The 19522-nt window shown below is 47.3% G+C and overlaps 1 protein-coding gene and 1 long non-coding RNA gene across 4 annotated transcripts in view; both read left to right on the top strand.

The window, feature by feature from the left end:
• Positions 1–540: 540 nt before the first annotated feature.
• LOC309355716 (Fc receptor-like protein 5) overlaps positions 541–19522 on the top strand; it is a gene marked incomplete at its 3' end in the record, with an annotated part of 108504 nt that continues 89522 nt past the window's right edge. The window contains exons 1-3 of one of the 3 annotated variants that reach the window (XM_081886793.1): positions 551–677; positions 838–985; positions 1074–1112. In XM_081886793.1, coding sequence (XP_081742919.1) covers positions 961–985; positions 1074–1112 — 64 coding nt within the window. In that variant the 5' untranslated portion in view covers positions 551–677; positions 838–960. Of the gene's footprint in view, positions 986–1073; positions 1113–1574; positions 1943–3276; positions 3604–7871; positions 8208–19522 lie in introns of those variants that run through there. The other 2 variants (XM_081886791.1, XM_081886796.1) reach the window with 2 other exon arrangements.
• On the top strand, positions 9318–12559 carry LOC309355893. The gene is made up of 3 exons (XR_014162589.1): positions 9318–9577; positions 11021–11102; positions 12216–12559. It is a non-coding gene; the product is annotated as an uncharacterized lncRNA (long non-coding RNA).

Raw genomic sequence — 19522 nt, forward strand, 5'->3', positions numbered from 1 at the left:
CTTTAAATTACAGTCAAGCTTTTACTGCAGTCCAGCAATAGAGAAATTTTCTTAACTAACCAAAGAAATATATGTTTGCCAACAGAGGAAAGGGGTGGGATCTAAATGCAAATATAGTGGTACCTCAGGTTACATACACTTCAGGTTATAGACTCCACTAACCCAGAAAAAGTGCTTCAGGTTAAGAACTTTGCTTCAGGATGAGAACAGAAATTGTGCTCCGGCGGCGTGGCAGCAGCGGGAGGCCCCATTAGCTAAAGTGGTGCTTCAGGTTAAGAACAGTTTCAGGTTAAGAACGGACCTCCGGAAGGAATTAAGTACTTAACCTGAGGTACCATTGTAAATACATTTAAGTTTCGGCTGAGGTTCTCAGCATGTTGCACTGAAATCCGCTTCTCAATGCGTGTGTTTTCACATTTCCAAGTTAACTTCTAACATGACTTCTTTAAACTGTACTTGGGGAAGAGGAGGGGGCAGAAGCTTCTCAGAGGAGTTTGGCAGGCTAGAAGCAGCTAATACCAGCTTTCCAGAGCAGGAGCTTTCCTTCCAATCTCCCGATCATCTTTTGGCTATCACTCTATGCAGGTTAAGTTGAGTTCTGCTTTTCCCTTTGCCCATCCTGCTGCACATTGTTCCATTTGGGTTTCTTCAAGAAGTTTGACCGCAGAGAAGAACAGGTGATGGCACAGCAAGATCAGATGTGGTTAGCAGTTTCTAGATGGATAAAGTTTGTGGTTATGGCTAAAGCCTATAGGCCGAGTTCTGCACACAGCTCAGGGTATGTGTCTATACAATGTTCAGGAGTCAAGGGTGTGATGTTGTGCTTCCTGTCTTTAGTCTTTGCTTTGAGAAGACAGACTCCGGCAAGGCCGGTTCATTGTCTCTCTTGGGACAGAAACCAGAGAGAAGGTGGATTTGGGGCTCCAGCTGTGGTTGTTCTTCCAGGGATACTGACTGAGCATGAAGTCTGCTGCTTTGGTGACAGGTTGGTGACCTCTCTGCCCAACTCAGATTGGAAATTTGCCGTCTATCTCACATTCACACTGCATCTCTCCTTTGCTCTTCACTTCCAGTCTGTCTCCAGATCCTCCTCGGAAGATCAGTCCAGGCAGGTAAAGCCGATTACTGTTCTTTTTTCAACTTTTGTGATAGGAGACAGAAGCTCTATGGGATGTAGGAGTGTCAGATTTTGCATGATTGGGTGGATGGCGGCTAACAGATTGAGGCTGAATCCTGACAAGACAGAAGTACTGTTTTGGGGGACAGAGGGCGGGCAGGTGTGGAGGACTCCCTGGTTCTGAATGGGGTAACTGTGCCCCTGAAGGACCAGGTGTCCAGCCTGGGAGTCATTTTGGACTCACCGCTGTCCATGGAGGCGCAGGTCAATTCTGTGTCCAGGGCAGCTGTCTACCAGCTCCATCTGGTATGCAGGATGAGACCCTCCCTGCCTGCGGACTGTCTCACCAGAGTGGGGCATGCTCTGGTTATCTCCCGCTTGACATACACGGCAACATTTTGTGGCAGGCCACCCTGGTCTCCTGCCCTGCCAAACTTGGGCGGTCTTACGTTTTGCAGTTTGAAGGGAAATGAGGCATCGCCAAACAAGGCTCGCTTCTTATTCCTTATCTGTTTATTTGCTTCTCAGACCGCCTTCGTCCTCCGTTCTTCTCTGTGTCCCCGAAGCTTGACATCTACAGCAGTGGGGAGATTGTGAACCTCACATGCTCTGCTCCTGAAAACCTTCTCATGTCAAGGGTTTTCTTTGGTAGGGACCGATGGCTGTTGTTTGACTACAGGCCCCCTTCTCCTCTGACCTCCTTTACGTACACGAGGCGCTTGTCTCCTCAAGACAGCGCGGATCATTTTTGCACGTACCGAGCTGCGGAATCGAGCTGGAACCTCTCATCCCCAGAAAGCAGAAGGATCAGGATTTCAGTGATGGGTGAGGCCTTAAAAAACGCGTAATTCTCTTGGAAGACGAAGGGGAAGGCTGCCCTAGAATGTCCCAGGTTCAATCCCCGTTGTCTCCTGGTAGGTCTGGGAAACTCTCCTGCCTGAGGACCTGGAGAGAGATGCTGCCAGTCAGTGTATAGAATGCTAGCAGGACCACTGGTCTGGCGTGGTTATAAGCCAGCAGGTGATGTTCATAAATGCCAGGGTCACCTCGGAAGTGGGAACCTTGTTGATATCTGCTCAGACTGCAATGTGGGTCTTTTTTTCTTGGACGATAGCGCTGTAACCCTTAGTCAAACATGAATACTACTCATGAGTAAGAAACCAGGCAAGGGGCCTGGGGGCAAGCTGGAAAGCTCCAACACATCACCCTCATACCAGTTACTTCTTTTATAATAATTTTTGTTGGTTTTACAATCTGGTTTTAAATTCACAGAAAAAATCCAATAAAAAAATACAGAATTCTCGGACTGCCACCCTCCCTTTTGTGGAGTCCACAAATAACCCTTTTCACTGTAAATCATATTATCCTCCATAAAACTCTATTTTCTCCTATAGTTCTTTTCACATTGCAAATTGACAGATGGTGAAGGTCTGAAGTGGGGAGACCCCTCTATGGTACCAGTGGAGACTCCTAGGGCAATTTAGGGGATGTGATGGCTTACACATGACATGAGTAGTAAGGTAAAGGTAAAGGGACCCCTGACTATTAGGTCCAGGCGTGACCGACTCTGGGGTTGCGGCACTCATCTCGCTTTATTGGCCGAGGGAGCCGGCGTACAGCTTCTGGGTCATGTGGCCAGCATGACTAAGCCGCTTCTGGCGAACCAGAGCAGCACGGAAACGCCGTTTACCTTCCCGCCGGAGCGGTACATTCATCTACTTGCACTTTGACGTGCTTTTGAAGTGCTAGGTTGGCAGGAGCAGGGACCAAGCAACGGGAGCTCACCCCGTTACGGGGATTCGAACCGCTGACCTTCTGATCGGCATGCCCTAGGCTCTGTGGTTTAACCCACAGCGCCACCCGCGTCCCTTGACATGAGTAGTACAGATCCCCAAATGTTGATTAAGAATTTAGCCAGCTAACGTTTACCTTCCGGGACACTGCACATTTCCCCTGAATGTTGTGCAACACATGCTCCTGATCTTCTCCTCTCCCCTCCTGAAGTCCAAGTGGGGAACTCATGAACCCACGACTCTGTTGACAACCCTGCCTGGATGAAAGCAATTTAGTTCTGGCTTGCCCCTTAAAACCTCCGTGAGCCACAGACTCCAAATTACTTAGCCATTGTACTCATTTTCCTTTATGGACGGCTCCTGTAGCTCCTCCTCCTGCCCCGGTGCTGACAGTGGACCCTCCGTCTGGAGTGGTGAAGGAAGGTGGAATCCTGCGCCTCACTTGCTCGGCCTTTGGCAGCGACGCAGAGCAAAGGTTCCATTTCTACAAGGATGGGGTCAAGATTTCCTCCAGCAGTGAAGAGTCTCTGGCCGACTCCGGAGAACCCAGGAATGCCTTCTCAAACGCCTCTGCAAACATCCTGGTCCAAGTCACAGCCAGCATCCACACTGGGGAATTTGCTTGCAGGTATGAGCAGAAACTGAGCAGCCGATGGATCATGTCTCCCTGGAGCCAAACGGTGAATGTCAAAGGTGAGCCATGCCCTAATATTTTACAAATATTAATTCATAACAATCCAAATGGGACCCCTGACCATTAGGTCCAGTCATGACCGACTCTGGGGTTGCGGTGCTCATCTCGCTTTATTTTATTTTTTTAATAAAAATTTTATTGGGTTTTACACATTTTATATAGACACACAAAATACAGACATACACATATACAAACAGACATGTATAATTTCAAATCCTTAATTTCTTAGCTACTTTCCCCGACTTCCCCGCACCTCCCCTTCTTATATCCCAGTTCCAATAGTTGGTTCAGCAAGTTTTTATAAATTTAACCTTTTTATACTTAACTTATAAACTTATATATACCTAACTTCTAAACTTATAAATTTAGCTTATATACTTAAATTAGACCACAATGCACATCATTACACCCTTTTCTAAGGTCGACCCAAGTTCCCTTCCACAAATTTCCCAATTTTTATAATGATTACAAAACGAATAACAAGAACAACTTGTAGTTGTACACCCTTTACATTCCAAAATTCTCCCCCCCCCTTTTCCCCCTTTTGATCCCTAAAAGATGTCCATCAACCAGTCAATTCTCAGCCTGGATCCCTCACGTCCGAGGCCCTTAAATCTCTCTCAGTCCCTCTCAGCCGGTTTTGTTGGTAGTCCTTTATGTTGAACATCATGTCTCGGAGAAGCTCTGTCCCAATAGGATCAATATTTCTTCCAACCAGACCTCCATGTTCAATAGTGGAGCCCAAATCATGTTTCATATTTCTTTTAAATCCAAATTTCCCACATGGTCCAAAAGCTCCATCTTTCACCTTATACGAATTTATAATCCATAGGTCTTCCAATCTCCCCATCGGGAAATCTCTGCAACCTTCCTTCTCTATTTCATGCCGAATTTTAATCATCCAAATCTTATTTTCCTTATAATCCGTTTTTAGAGCCCTCTGGTTGACCTTTTTCACCAACAGCTTTTCAACTCCTCCTTCTCGCTCCTCTGGAACAACACATATCTCTTCTTGTTCAGCTGCAAGATTTTCTTGAGTCAAGTCCTTTGTACAGTCAGCAAGTTTGTTTACTTTAAAATTCAAGGTCATAACATCTGTGGCCAAAGCTTCCTGCTGTTCTTGTAGCTTTCCCACGAAAGAAAACATTCTCTCCAGCTCAGCCTGTATTTTTCCATCTGCAGCCATTCTAATATCTCCGAACCCCCTCTAGAGGGATTCTAGTTAATAATAATAATAATAATAATAATAATAATAATAATAATAATAATAAATTTTATTTATATCCCGGGCTCAGGGCGGCTAACAACAATCAAATAATCAAACAGTCAAATAATCACACATTCTAAAAATATTTCATTATAAAATTAATTAAAATCAAATTGATGGCAACCGATTAGGCAAAATTCTGTGCAGGTTGCCAGAGGAGGGAGTCAGGCTGCGCCTTGACCAAAGGCCTGGTGGAACAACTCTGTCTTGCAGGCCCTGCGGAAAGATGTCAGGTCCCGCAGAGCCCTAGTCTCTTGTGACAGAGCATTCCACCAGATTGGAGCCGCAGCCGAGAAGGCCCTGGCTCTAGTTGAGGCCAGCCTAACCTCTCTGAGGCCTGGGACGTTGAGGATGTTATTATTTGCAGACCGTAGGTTTCTCTGTGGGGCATACCAGGAGAGGTGGTCCCGTAGGTACGAGGATCCTAGGCCGTATAGGGCTTTAAAGGTTAAAACCAGCACCTTAAACCTGATCCTGTACTCCACCGGGAGCCAGTGCAGCTGGTATAGTACCAGATTAATGTGATCTCGCAGCGAAGACCCCATAAGGAGTCTCGCGCGGCATTCTGCACCCGCTGGAGTTTCTGGGTCAGTCTCAAGGGCAGCCCCACATAGAGCAAGTTACAATAATCCAGTCTGGAGGTGACCGTCGCATGGATCACAGTGGCTAGATCAGGGCGAGAGAGATAGTTACTTAGTATTCTTTGTCCAACAGTCAAGTTACTTTGTTTTTGTTTTGTTTCTTCTTTATTTTCTACAGCTTAAAGCCGAATGTAGCAAAAATAACCAGCAAAAATAGCAACAAGCAAATTTTTCTAACTTTGACAGCTCATTTGACAGCTGTCAAACTCCTTATGTCTCCTCAGCCTGCTCTCTCACGGATCACTCCCGGATCCCGGGGGGTTGTAAATCAGCTTTGAACAAAAACAGTTCTTGTCCTCTGACACTGTAGTTATATATCCAAATTGTGGAATTAATAACTTTATTTCACAATAAAAAAGAAATGGTCTCTCAACCTTAGTTATCCAATTCTTGCTTTAAATTATCTACAAGACGGGGGGGGCGGACTTCCTTTTGACACCTCCCCCGGTCGTACCGAAATTTTTTAAAAAAGGAGAATTTTAAATCCAATTTCCGTATTACTCACGGGTTGTTGCTTTTACAATCCAAATTTCAAGGGAAAAAGTCAGCGCTCTCCGGCCATGGCTTGCGGCTTCGCTCCGTAGAAGTAGCGGTCTACTCACAGCACCACGCCACTCACCTTCCCCCACTCCGAAGCCTTTAAAAAGGCTTCTTTGCGGGTTGGGGGGGCGCAAATGGTGCCCGCCGAGTCACCAAGTCCACAGGCTTCAGCGAATGTGGTTTTTAAGGGTCCCCGCGTCGTCGTCGCGACGGGACCCGTCTTGCACGGAGCCGATTCCCTCCAGAGCTCGGAGGGAATCCGCCATTAGTCGCTGGCGCTAACCCGGAAGTCCGCTCATCTCGCTTTATTGGCCGAGGGAGCCGGCGTACAGCTTCCAGGTCATGTGGCCAGCATGACTGAGCCGCTTCTTGCGAACCAGAGCAGCGCACGGAAACGCCGTTTACCTTCCCGCCGGAGCGGTACCTATTTATCTACTTGCACTTTGACGTGCTTTTGAAGTGCTAGGTTGGCAGGAGCAGGGACCGAGCAACGGAAGCTCACCCCGTTGTGGGGATTCAAACCGCCGACCTTCTGATCGGCAAGCCCTAGGCTCTGTGGTTTAACCCACACATAGTCAAGCATTAATATTACTCATGAGTAAGAAACCATGCAAGGGGCCTGGGGGCATGCTGGAAAGTACTGACACATCACCCTCATACCAGTTGGTACTTCTTTTATAACTATTTTTATTGGTTTTACAATTTGGTTTTACATTCACAGAAAAAATCCAATAAAAATACAGAATTCTCAGACTTCCACCCTCCCTTTTGTGGTGTCCACAAATAACCCTTTTTTACTGCAAATCATATTATCCTCCATAAAACGCTATTTTCTCCTATATTTCTTTTCACATTGCAAGTGTTATTTCAATCTTGGTAATGTTTTTAACAGTTTACAGTGTTCTGTCAAATATATTACAATCTCCCCCAGTCCTTATTAAAAAATATATAGCCCTGAAAAGATATAGAACGCTTCACAAATTTGCGTGTCATCCTTGAGTTGGGGCCATGCTAATTTTCCCTGTATCATTCCAGTTTTAGTACATGTGCTGCCAAAGGGATCACCACCCTCATACCATTGACAGATGGAGAAGGTCTGAAGTGGGGAGACCCCTCTATTGTTCCAGTGGAGACTCCTAGGGCAATTTAGGGGATGTGATGGCTTACACATGACATGAGTAGTAAGGTAAAGGTAAAGGGACCCTGACCATTAGGTCCAGTCGAGGCCGACTCTGGGGTTGTGGCACTCATCTCGCTTTATTGGCCGAGGGACCCGGCGTACAGCTTCTGGGTCATGTGGCCAGCATGACTAAGCTGCTTCTGGTGAACCAGAGCAGCGCACAGAAACACCATTTACCTTCCCGCCAGAGCGGTACCTATTTATCTACTTGCACTGGCATGCTTTCAAACTGCTAGGTTGGCAGGAGCAGGGACTGAGCAACGGGAGCTCACCCCAACGCGGGGATTCGAACCGCCAACCTTCTGATCGGCAAGTCCTAGGCTCTGTGGTTTAACCCACAGCGCCACCCGCGTCCCTTGACATGGGTAGTGCAGATCCCCAAACGGGGATTAAGAGTTTAGCCCGCTAACATTTACCTTCCCGGACAGTGCACATTTCCCCTGAATGTTGTGCAACACATGCTCCTGATCTTCTCCTCTCCCCTCCTGAAGTCCAAGCGGGGAATTCATGAACCCATGACTCTCTGTTGACAACCCTGCCTGGATGAAAGCGATTTAGTTCTGGCTTGTCCCTTAAAACCTCCGTGAGCCACAGACTCCAAATCACTTAGCCATTGTACTCATTTTCCTTTATGGACAGCTCCTGTAGCTCCTCCTCCTGCCCCGGTGCTGACAGTGGATCCTCCGTCTGGAGTGGTGAACGAAGGGGGATTCCTGCGCCTCACTTGCTCGGCCTTTGGCAGCGACGCAGAGCAAAGGTTCCATTTCTACCAGGATGGGGTCAAGATTTCCTCCAGCAGTGAAGAGTCTCTGGCGCACTCCGGAGAACCCAGGAATGCCTTATTGAACGCCTCTGCAAACATCCTGGTCCAAGTCACAGCCAGCATCCACACCGGGGGATTTGCTTGCAGGTATGAGCAGAAACTGAGCAGCCGATGGATCATGTCTCCCTGGAGCCAAACGGTGAATGTCACAGGTGAGCCATGCCCTAATATTTTACAAATATTAATTCATAACAATCCAAATTACATACCCATAATTAGAGATTTCTCCAAATTTCTGGACTTTCCACCTTCCCCTCCATGGGTCCTATTGTACACCCTCTTAACTGCATATTTTTCCACAATCCGTATTTTAGATCTTCCCACCCTGTCCATAATATTAGTTACATTGCAAGTGTTATTACAATCCTGCTAGGGTTTTCACCTGTTTACAGTGATCACCTAGATAAATTATAAATTTCCCCCTTTCTTTATTGAAGTTTAGTTCTCCTTGGTTCCTGAGTCTTCCAGTCAGTTTTGCCATTTCAGCATACTCCAACAGTTTTATTTGCCTTTCTTCTCTGGTAGGGACATAATTTTCTTTCCATCTCTAGGCTAGCAGCATCCATGTGGCTGTTGTCGCATACATATAATGTCTTTTCTGCTCCTTTGGTATATTGGTATACCAATATACTGATATGTTTTTAATTTCACTGAATTACTGCTACTGTGTCTTCAACAACAACGGCTGCAATGGAGTCTCTCCTCCCTTTATTCATGTTGTTGTTGTTGTTGTTGTTGTTGAGTCATTGAGTCGTGTCCGATTCTTTGTGACCCCCTGGACCAGAGCACACAAGGCACTCCTGTCTTCCACTGCCTCCCGCAGTTTGGGCAAACTCATGCTGGTAGCTTTGAGAACACTGTCCCACCATCTCGTCCTCCGTCATCCCCTTCTCCTTGTGCCCTCCATCTTTCCCAGCATCAGGGTCTTTTCCAGGGAGTCTTCTCTTCCAATGAGGTGGCCAAAGTCTTGGAGCCTCAGCTTCAGGATCTGTCCTTCTAGTGAGCACTCAGGGCTGATTTCCTTCAGAATGGAGAGGTTTGATCTTCTTGCAGTCCATGGGACTCTCCAGAGTCTCCTCCAGCACCAGAATTCAAAAGCATCCATTCTTCGGCGATCTTTATGGTCCAGCTCTCACTTCCATACATCACTACTGGGGAAACCAGAGCTTTAACTATACGGATCTTTGTTGGCAAGGTGATGTCTCTGCTTTTTAAGATGCTGTCTAGGTTTGTCATTGCTTTTCTCCCAAGGAGCAGGCGTTGTTTAATTTCGTGACTGCTGTCACCATCTGCAGTGACCATGGAGCCCAAGAAAGTAAAATCTCTCACTGCCTCCATTTCTTCCCTTTCTTCCCCTTATATTTGCCAGGACCCCTTATACCAACAGCCAAATCCCCTTCTTTCCTTTCTGCAGTTTGGGCACCAAATTCCTTTTCTCCACCCCTGCTATATGCACGCTGGGTGATTCCACTGGTGATCCTGATGGTCCCTCTTGCTTTTTACTGCACGAGAAGGAAGAGAGGTAGGTGACGCTGGAGACTGTGGGCCTCTCATATCATTGGCCCAGTATACCTGAAGGAGCATCTCAACCCCCATCGCTCACTGAGGTCCAGCTCTGAGGGCCTTCTGGCGGTTCCCTCCCTGCGAGAAGTGAGGTTACAGGGAACCAGACAGAGGGCCTTCTCGGTGGTGGCACTCTCCCTGTGGAACATCCTCCCATCAGATGTCAAGGAAATAAACTACTATCTGAATTTTAGAAGGCATCTGAAGGCAGCCCTGTTTAGAGAAGTTTTTGAAGTTTGATCATGTTTTTAATATTCTGTTGGGAGCCGCCCAGAGTGGGTGGGAAACCCAAAAGGTGGGCAGGGTATAAATAAATTACTACTACTACTACTACTACTACAACTACAACTACAGTGGTGCCCCGCAAGACGAACGCCTCGCAAGATGGAAAACCTGCTAGACGAAAGGGTTTTCCATTTTGGAGGCGCTTCGCAAAACAAATTTCCCTATGGGCTTCCTTCGCAAGACGAAAGCCCATAGGGAAATCTCCGGGACAGCGGGGAAGCGCAGCGTGTCTTCCCCACTGTCCTCGGACCTCCTCCGAAGGCTGGCGGTGGGGCGGAGAGCCCTTCTCCCCGCGCCAGGCTTCGGAAGGCTCCTCCGAAGGCTGGCGGTGGGGCAGAGAGCCCTTCTCCCCCCGCCAGGCTTCGGAAGGCTCCTCCGAAGGCTGGCGGTGGGGCGGAGAGCCCTTCTCCCCCCGCCAGGCTTCGGAAGGCTGCTCCAAAGGCTGGCAGTGGGGCGGAGAGACCTTCTCCCCGCGCCAGCCTTCGGATGGCTGTCCTGAAGACTTGCGGTGGGAGGAGGGTTTTCCTTCCCACCGCCAACATTCAGAATGCTGTTCTGAATGTTGGCGGTGGGGAGGAAAAACCCTCCTCCCACCGCAAGCCCCGGGAACAGAGGAGAAGCGCAGCGCACCTTCCCCTCTGTTCCCGTACCTGTCCTGAAGGCTTGCGGTGGGGAGAAAAGCCCTTCTCCGCACCGCCAGCCTGGCAAGCGGTCTCCATAGGAACGCATTAATTGATTTTCAATGCATTCCTATGGGAAACCGTGCTTCGCAAGACGAAAAACTCGCAAGAAGAAAAAACTTGCGGAACGAATTAATTTCGTCTTGCGAGGCACCACTGTACAACTACCTATATATGTAGAAGCCTGCTTAAGATCTTTAGGCAATGATGCTCCTCTCTGTGTCGTGAGAGTGGTGGCCGTGAGAGCAGTGTTGGTTAAAAGCAACAAAACCAAGCATTTATTTTGTCTTCCTTCGTATTGAATGTGGTTAGGATGTCGGAGGGAGCCTTGCCTGTGTCTGTCCTGTGGAACTCCCTGCCTCAAGAGGTTTGTTTTCAGGACCAGCCCTGTCTCACCATCTTTCTTCTCTTTTCTCTCTTCATTTCCACTTTGGAAGCGTTGAAATCCGAGCAGGAAAACAGGGAAGAAGCGAATTCCGAGTATGCTGAAATGTTCAGCTTCACTAGGAAGCCTCAGAGGTAACGGCAACTAATGCTGGTATAATACTGATGTGATGTGATGTGTGTATGTCTTCATAATTTTTTTTTTATTTAAAGCATTTCTTCCAAAAAGTGTTCCTAGACTGGCCGACCAAAATAACAATGGTCGTGGCACACAGGGAGGAAGGGAGGAGCGAAAGAGCCACCTCAGGCAGCAGTTCAGTTCTTAAAGTTTGAACATAGTTGGAGGCGTAGAGCAACCACAAACCATGCAAGGAGTTTCCAGAGGGGAGGAAAACTTGAATCCAGATCCTGGTAACCTGGAAATGCAGGAGAGACTTATCAGTCAAGAGAGGGACAACGTCCTGTTGGTTGGGAGATAAAAGGATGAAAGGCGATTGGAGGAACAGGCAGCGGGGTGTGTCCCAGGCAGAAAAAGGAGCCAGAGACCCCACAGAAAGAATCGTAGAATTGTAGAATTGGAAGGTGCGTCATCAAGTCCAACACCCCTGCAATGAAGGGAAATGCAGCTGTCCCTTATGGGGGTCAAACCTGCAACCTTGGCATGATCAGCACCACGCTCTAGGCAACTGAGCTATCCAGGAAGAAGGACCGATAGGACAAGTTTGGGGGTTGCAGATAAGGGGGGGGGGGAATGATGGCATGTCAGAGAGAAGGGAAGATGTCTGAAAGAGATGGGGTGGCTGGGACAGGGATACAGCGAATGGGCAGGGAAAGGGCAGAAGGGGCAAGGGGAGCAGATTCGTGGGTTGCTTAACCATTCACCTTTGCTGTGAGCTGCTGTGTAAAAAAACTGGAAATTGTGGAACCATTTAAAAACGAACCTTTGACAATACAATAACTGGCTCCCTCCCCCACAATCCCTATTTAAGGAAATAGAAACTGAGCTTTGGAATTAGCTACAGATGCCCTTTGAAAAGAGGTACATTTGTGAAGAATATTCTGCCAAAGCATTTTAGTCATGACAGCTAAGTAGATCTTCACTGTGCAGAAGCAGTCTACCTCTGAATTGCTGTGCACTGGAGATAATCAAAAGAGGAGGGTGGCCACCTTCCTGCTATCAAAAATGGATGCCAACCCTCAATTTGCTCCCAACAGCCTCAATTCCCTCAATTTCCTTCTCCTTTTCAGGACTCAGACGCCTTTTACTGCCTTGCCGCCCCCTGCTCTGCCTCAGCCCCCAATATCGCAGTCATGGATGGAGAGTGGAGCCAAACCGGCCGAAGACCAGGAGGAAGGTCTCTACAACAACATTCCCCTTCATGGCAAGAAGAGAGCAGAACAATACAGAGATTCTGAAGAAGAATGAGCCATCGGGGAGATTAAAATATTCAGATGGGGATTTACGACCAGGGAGATGGGGTGGAAGGGGTCAGGGAAGCGGGCAGTGTTCTGCCTTCCCCTGCCTAGTCCAGCATACGGCTTGGCTCACCTTCTGCAGCACTTTCCTCAAGAGTTTGTCTGTCTAAAATACTTTGCCCAAGGGTGTCTCTAAGCAGAAGGATTTGCCCAGTTAGCTGCCGTTCCTCTCCCTAGATCAGGGAAGGGGACTTGTGGCTCCCTTGATCTTGGGATCCAGCTCCCATCAGCCCCAGCCAACATGGTCTGTCTTCAAGGGGTGATGGGAATGGTTGTCTATGCTCTGGTATCCTCAAGGTTAGATTACTGCAATGCGTTATATGTAGGGCTCCCTCTGAAGATGGTTCAGAAACTTCAGCTGGTGCAGAATTCAGCGGCCAGGTTGCTCACCGGAGCAAGACGGTTTGAGGATATTACACTGATCCTGGTCTGACTGCACTGGCTTCCGATGAGTTTCTGGGCCCAATTCAAAGAGCTGGTTTTGACCAATTAAGCCTTAAACGGCTCAGGACCACAATACCTCAAAGACTGCCTCTTTCCATATGAACCTACCCAGACCTTGAGATCATCTTCTGAGGCCCTCCTTCATGTGCCTCCTCCTCGAGAGCTCCAGAGGGTGGCAACACGAGAACGGGGCCTTCTCTGCAGTGGTTCCCCATCTGTGGAATGCTCTCCCCAGGGAAGTTTGCCTGGCGCCTTCATTACACACCTTTAGGCGCCAGGCAAAAACATTCCTTTTTAACCAGGCCTTTGGTTGACCTGTGTACCCTTTTAAAATGAGGCTCTTTTTTTGGGGGGGGGTTGTTATTGGGTTATTGCTTTTACTTTGATTTTATATATTGTGATTTTTTATGCAAATCGCCCTGAGACCTCCGGGTATAGGGTGGTATAGTGATGATGATGATGAAAACAACTGGAAAGGCCACGGGTTCTCCACCCCTGGCTAAAAGGGAGGTCTCAAGGAAGATTTACGGCATGATAACTGTTCCTCTGTTCCTCCAGAGCAGAAATGCTCCAGGGGGGTGATGGAATCACAGAATCATAGCGTTGGAAAGGAATCCAAGAGTCCTCTGGCCCAACTCCCTGCTATGTCGGACCCCACACTCATTTGCTTTAGCAGCTAATTTTCCTTTGAGGACAGCTAAGACTTTTGTTTCTGTATTGTTGTTGTGCAATTAAAATAATGCACCTTTTGGCTTCTGCCAGCACTGCTATTACCACAGAGACAGGCAGCAGGAGGCCGGAAATGTCACCTTATGCTGAATTGCTATTTCTCCCCTCTCCCTGTTTTAGCAGATGGTGTAAGATGGCGCTGTGGGTTAAACCACAGAGCCTAGCACTTGCCGATCAGAAGGTCGGCGGTTCAAATCCCCGGACGGGGTGAGCTCCCGTTGCTCAGTCCCTGCTCCTGCCAATCTAGCAGTTCGAAAGCACGTCAAAGTGCAAGTAGATGAATAGGGACCGCTCCGGTGGGAAGGTAAACGGCGTTTCCGTGCGCTGCTCTGGGTCACCAGAAGCGGCTTAGTCATGCTGGCCACATGACCCGGAAGCTGTACGCCAGCTCCCTTGGCCAGTAAAGCGAGATGAGCGCCGCAACCCCAGAGTTGGCCACAACTGGACCTAATGGTCAGGGGTCCCTTTACCTTTACCTTTAAGATAGGTTCGCCACAAGTAAATTAATTTTTTAAAAAAGGTCTGCTGTTGTTGCCTATAGTTGGGGTACATTTTATACTTCACTATCATTAGACCTTTCAGTAATCCACTGTTTATATTTCAAATCCTGCCTGAGACTTCCTGTACGGGTGATACTTTGATAAGTCAATGGTCATCAGGCCTCCTTAATAATAATAATAATAATAATAATTTGTTATTTATACCCCGTCCATCTGGCTGGGCCTCCCCAGCCACTCTGGGCGGCTTCCATAAAACCCAAAAATACAGTAAACACGTCATCATTACGTCCTCTTGGTTTGGAGGCTAATTTCACCAATTCGGTTCCAAAAGGAGTCGGTTCTCGTGCATCCAGTCACAATATTTAAAATCTGCAACGGGCTGAGCATCCGAATGCACTTTTTGCAGCCCTTCGCATCTCACCAAGGAAAGGAAGAGGCTCTCGGAGGTGTGATGGTCGGCTGGGAGGTGTTGCTGCAACTTGCCAGACATCAAAGGTTCCCAGAATGCCTTGCAACTCGTAAGCTGCTCTGCAGAACCTGCAAAAACTGGCTGTTCTTGGGGGGAAGAGGAAGGAGGTTTCAGAAGGAGGCATCACGCCTGCTGTGTGCGCCCATTTCACCCACCACCCTCTATGTAAAGAGCACACACCGAGGGGAAAACTGGGGGAAAGAAACTGTGCCAACAAAAAGGCAATGGCAAGACAACTGTTAGAGTATATTGAACTGGCAAGATTAGCAGAGGCAATTAGAGATCAGTTTCAAAAAGCATGGGGAAAATGCAGAGAATACTTCACAAAACAGTGCCCTAAAATACATACCTGGACTTGTTTCAATTAATGTCTGCAGGAGACTTTGTGGATATTTAAGTTATAATTAGAAAAATCTTAATAATTATTCATAAAGGAAACCGCTTATAAGAAGTAAATAAAGAGGGCAGATCCAGGATAAAGGAAGTCTTTTATTTGGTTGTTTGTATTGTTGTATGTTATGCTTATTGTATGTTATGTTCATGTTTAATGAGGGTGGATTTCTGTATTGGGGGGGTGGGGGTTATGTTGTAAATAAAATTTCCAATAAAAAAATTAAATAATAAATAAAGCATGCCCAGCGCACATCACTTCTCCCAAAGTCCGCCAACACGGGCAGATTCTCCCCTCGCTATGTGTGAGGTTTGGTTTAAACTGGAGAGAACGGCAGGCCTTGAACCTGTGTGGCTGTGCAGAATAAAAAGCAGCACTTCCTCACTTGGTAGACCACACTGGCCACGTCCCCAGATTCCTCTCTTCTCAGAAGAACAAAACAAAACCACAGCTCCCCGCTAGTAATATTAGTCTGCTGCCCGTCCTGCCTCTTGCATCATATTTCAAAGGGACAATTGGGGTTTTGCCCATCGGCTATGGAGAAGAGGCTGCTGCTGGGCAGCCTGCCTCGACAGCATAGCTGTCAACTTACAGATTTGAAAATAAGGGACCAGCAGCCTCAAAAATAAGGGACCAGCAGCCAAAATAAGGGATTTTCCGAGCACAGGTATGTTCAACTTCTGAGCCCCTCCTAGCCAAAGGCAGAAAGCCCAGCCAGCTGCCAAACGAGGCCTCAAGCGGTGGTTCCCACAGCGCAGCAACCCGGCAAAGGGGATGCAGCAAGGGAAACCACCGTCACCTCTCCGCTGGGAAGTGCTGAGCAAAGGCGAGTCCCCAGGCAACGCGGCCGATTTGATCGGCACAAGGCATGCAAGCTCCACCCCGCAGTCGTTCTTAGACTTCTTATTGGGTGAGCAACGCAGCCAAGCAACACAGTTGGAGACTCCCTCCTCCCTGGCCGGCAGGGAGGGAGGGAGAGGAGCTGCTTCCTTTGAAACCCGGGAAATTTAAGGGACATCATCAATAAGGGACAGCAGCGGGACACGACGCTAGGATAAGGGACTTTCCTGCCAAATAAGGGACGGTTGACAGCTATGCTCGACAGTGACACCCAATATACACAGTACAGTGGTACCTTGGGTTACAGACGCTTCAGGTTACAGACACCGCTAACCCAGAAATACTACCTCGGGTTAAGAACTTTCCTTCAGGATGAGAACAGAAATCGTGCTCTGGCAGCATGGCAGCAGTGGGAGGCCCCATTAGCTAAAGTTGTGCTTCAGGTTAAGAACAGACCTCCGGAACAAATTAAGTTCTTAGCCCGAGGTACCACAGTACTTCCCTGACACGTCATCATTCAAAGGAATTCCTGTCTTTTTTATATATATAGTAATTTTTATTCATTTACAATTACAATCGAATAATAGCCTCATTATAACAACACCCAATTTATAATACAATTATTAATACCAATCGTTCAAATACTGAATTTTATACTTTAGATAAGGTGAGGGCCGCAGTGGCATAGGAAGGGGGGTGAGGGACGCCCCGCATGCCATCGCCAAGGGGGGGGGTGAGAAAATGGCAAAAATATGTGTTTTAAAATCGCGGCTGGGCGCAAACAGGCGCCACCACCGCGGACTCCTTTATTGGAGCGTGGCTGTAGCCCTTGCACCTGGCGCAGCTCCACCCTAAACCAGGGGAGAAGAGCAGGCGAGTGGATGGCAGCGCTGCTGCCCACCTTCCTCGGCCGTGGCATATCTCACGCCCGGCGGCAGCAGCTCCATTGCCGGGTCAGGTTGGCATCTCGTGCCCAGCTGCAGTAGCTCCGTCGCTGGGTCATGTCTAACCCGGGGGCCGAGAGCAGGGGCAAAGTGAACAGCAGCTTCCCTGCAGTGGCATAGCAAGGTGAGGTGGTACCCGGTGCAGTGCGGAAAATTTCTTGTGACCTGCGCCACCACCACATTGATTTTGATTTTGATTTTTTTGCCTGCAAAAATGCTTTGACTTTATTTCATATTTTGGGGGGGCGCCGGGGAAGTTGTGCAGCTTTTTTTGGGGGGGGAGCCAGAGTTGTTGAGTTTTTTTCTGCCTAACGCCCTGCAGCTGAGGGGGAGCCAGCGGGCAGACCGTTTTGAGTGCTGCAAAGCTTTTTGTCACCGCCCTCAGAGGTGACATCCGGGGCAAACGGCACCCACCTTGCTCTGCCCCTGCTTCCCCGCCCCTCTCCTACCCTGAACTGCGGCGCATGGGAGGGCACCCTTCGCACCCCAGCCTCATCAGGGGCGCGCCTCATGCGCCTGCCCCGGGCAGCATGGGCATATGCTCTGCCACTGCCCGCACATGCTAGAATTGATGGCTTGGTTATTTGCTTTATTTCTGCGTTCCAAAATCTTACTGATTACCATTACATTCCGGTCATAATAATAATCCCTTATACAACAACTGCAATATTAATAACTTCTGTTCATGTTGACACATTAAATGATTTATAAAACGACAAGTGAGGAATTCAAACTACAGTGGTACCTTGGGTTACATACGCTTACATACACTTCAGGTTACAGACTCTGCTAACCTAGAAATAGTACCTCAGGTTAAGAACTTTGCTTCAGGATGAGAACAGAAATCATGCTCCGGCGGCGCGGCAGCAGCAGGAGGCCCCATTAGCTAAAGTGGTGCTTCAGGTTAAGAACAGTTTCAGGTTAAGAACGGACCTCCGGAACGAATTAAGTACTTAACCCGAGGTACCGCTGTATATCCTTGTTCTTCCTGTGTGTGGCAATTATTCTGTCCGTGGTGTAGGAATTCCTGTCTTTATTAGGCAGTTCCTCAGAGATTAGATCTTGTTATTCATTGTGCAATTTACAACCTGCCCCTTATAGCCTTGTAGAAGCTAAGCAGATCAACCTGCCCCTTTACAGAGACAGGGCACTGGGGATCTAGAGAGGTGGTTGCAGGTGGACCCTCTGGAGATTGCAGTAACTGCAATCACAGAACTGTGGAAGGGCCCCCAAGGGTCATCTAGCCCAACCCCCTCTATATAATGCATCTGACAGGGAAAGTAGAACACAGCCATTGGCATTAACAGCCACTGGTAGCCTTGTCCTCCCTGAATTTGCCCAGTCCTCTTTTAGAGCCACAAAATTTAAATAATTCAGGCTGCTTCAAAGAATGGAAGAAGGATATTTCTAAATTTATCTGGCGGGGGGAAAGCGAAGAATGAAACATACAATCATGATATACATTAAAGAAAGAGGAAGCTTTGTCCTGCCAGAACTGCAAATTTATTACGAGGCAGACTGTTTGTGTTGGTTAAAGGAATGGATTACTTTGGATAATGCAGACATCCTGGACTTAGAAGGTCATGATTTAAAATTTGGCGGGCATGCATGTCTTTGGTCTGGGAAGGCAAAAATTTATAAGAGTTTTATCAACTGTATTCTTAGAAAGAATCTGTATAGAGTTTGGGAGATACATAAAAATCTGCTGGAAAAGAAAACACCTTTATGGCTATCTCCTATCGAGGCTATTACTATTAAGAGAGTTAATACGGACAGACAGTGGGCAACCTACAGGGAATTGCTGTACTTGGGGGGGGGGGGCAAACTGAACTCAATGGAAAATGTAAGGAGCCACGGAACGGATTGGTTACAATACCATCAGTTACATGAAATGTTTAGATAGATAGAAAAATTGGTTTTACGGACCAAAGCTCACAATTCAAAAAACAACTTCTACAAAACAAAGAGAAACTTTTGTCTAAAATGTATAATTTGTTATTAAACAAAATACGAGCTTGTTAAAGCCTCAATGACACAATGGGCAATAGATATTAGGTCACAATATAGATTTTAACCACTGGGGAAAACTCTGGAGAAGTGATTTGAAGTTCACAGCATGTTCTTCTTTGAAGGAGAACTACTTGAAAACGATTCATGGGTGGCATTTAACTCTGAGTAGGGTTGCTAAGATGTATAAGACAGAATCAGATAGGGGCTGAAGATGCAAAGAGATGGAGGGGACGTTCTTTCATATGTGGTGGACTTGTAAAAGAGTATTGGGAAATGATCCATAATGAATTGAAGAAAAAAAATTTAAAAGTACTTTCCCTTCTAAACCAGAATCCTTTCTGTTGGGGATAATTCAGACTGAAATTCCCAGGTGTCAAAAAAGGTTATTTATGTATGCCACTACTGCGGCCCATGTTTTGTTAGCCTAAAAACGGAAAACGAGCAAGGTCCCAACTAAAGAAGAATGGCAACTTAAGTTGATAGAATATGCACAACTCGCAGATTTAACATATGGAATGAGAGAACAAGAATAACATACGTTTAGAGAAGATTGGGAAACATTTATTGAATATATGGGAAATAATTGTGTATAGCTGAAAACGCTGGCAGCATTAAGATAAATTCAACAGTGTAAACACGTTTTGATGGATGCAATAATGGAATACTAAATGGCATATTTTTTGCAAAATCTGCAGGGATTTATAATATGTAAAATGAACCATGGAAAGAGAAGAAGGGAAGTCATTGATATC

Source organism: Podarcis melisellensis, assembly GCF_964234715.1.
Source record: "Podarcis melisellensis genome assembly, chromosome: 13".
Taxonomy (NCBI): domain Eukaryota; kingdom Metazoa; phylum Chordata; class Lepidosauria; order Squamata; family Lacertidae; genus Podarcis; species Podarcis melisellensis.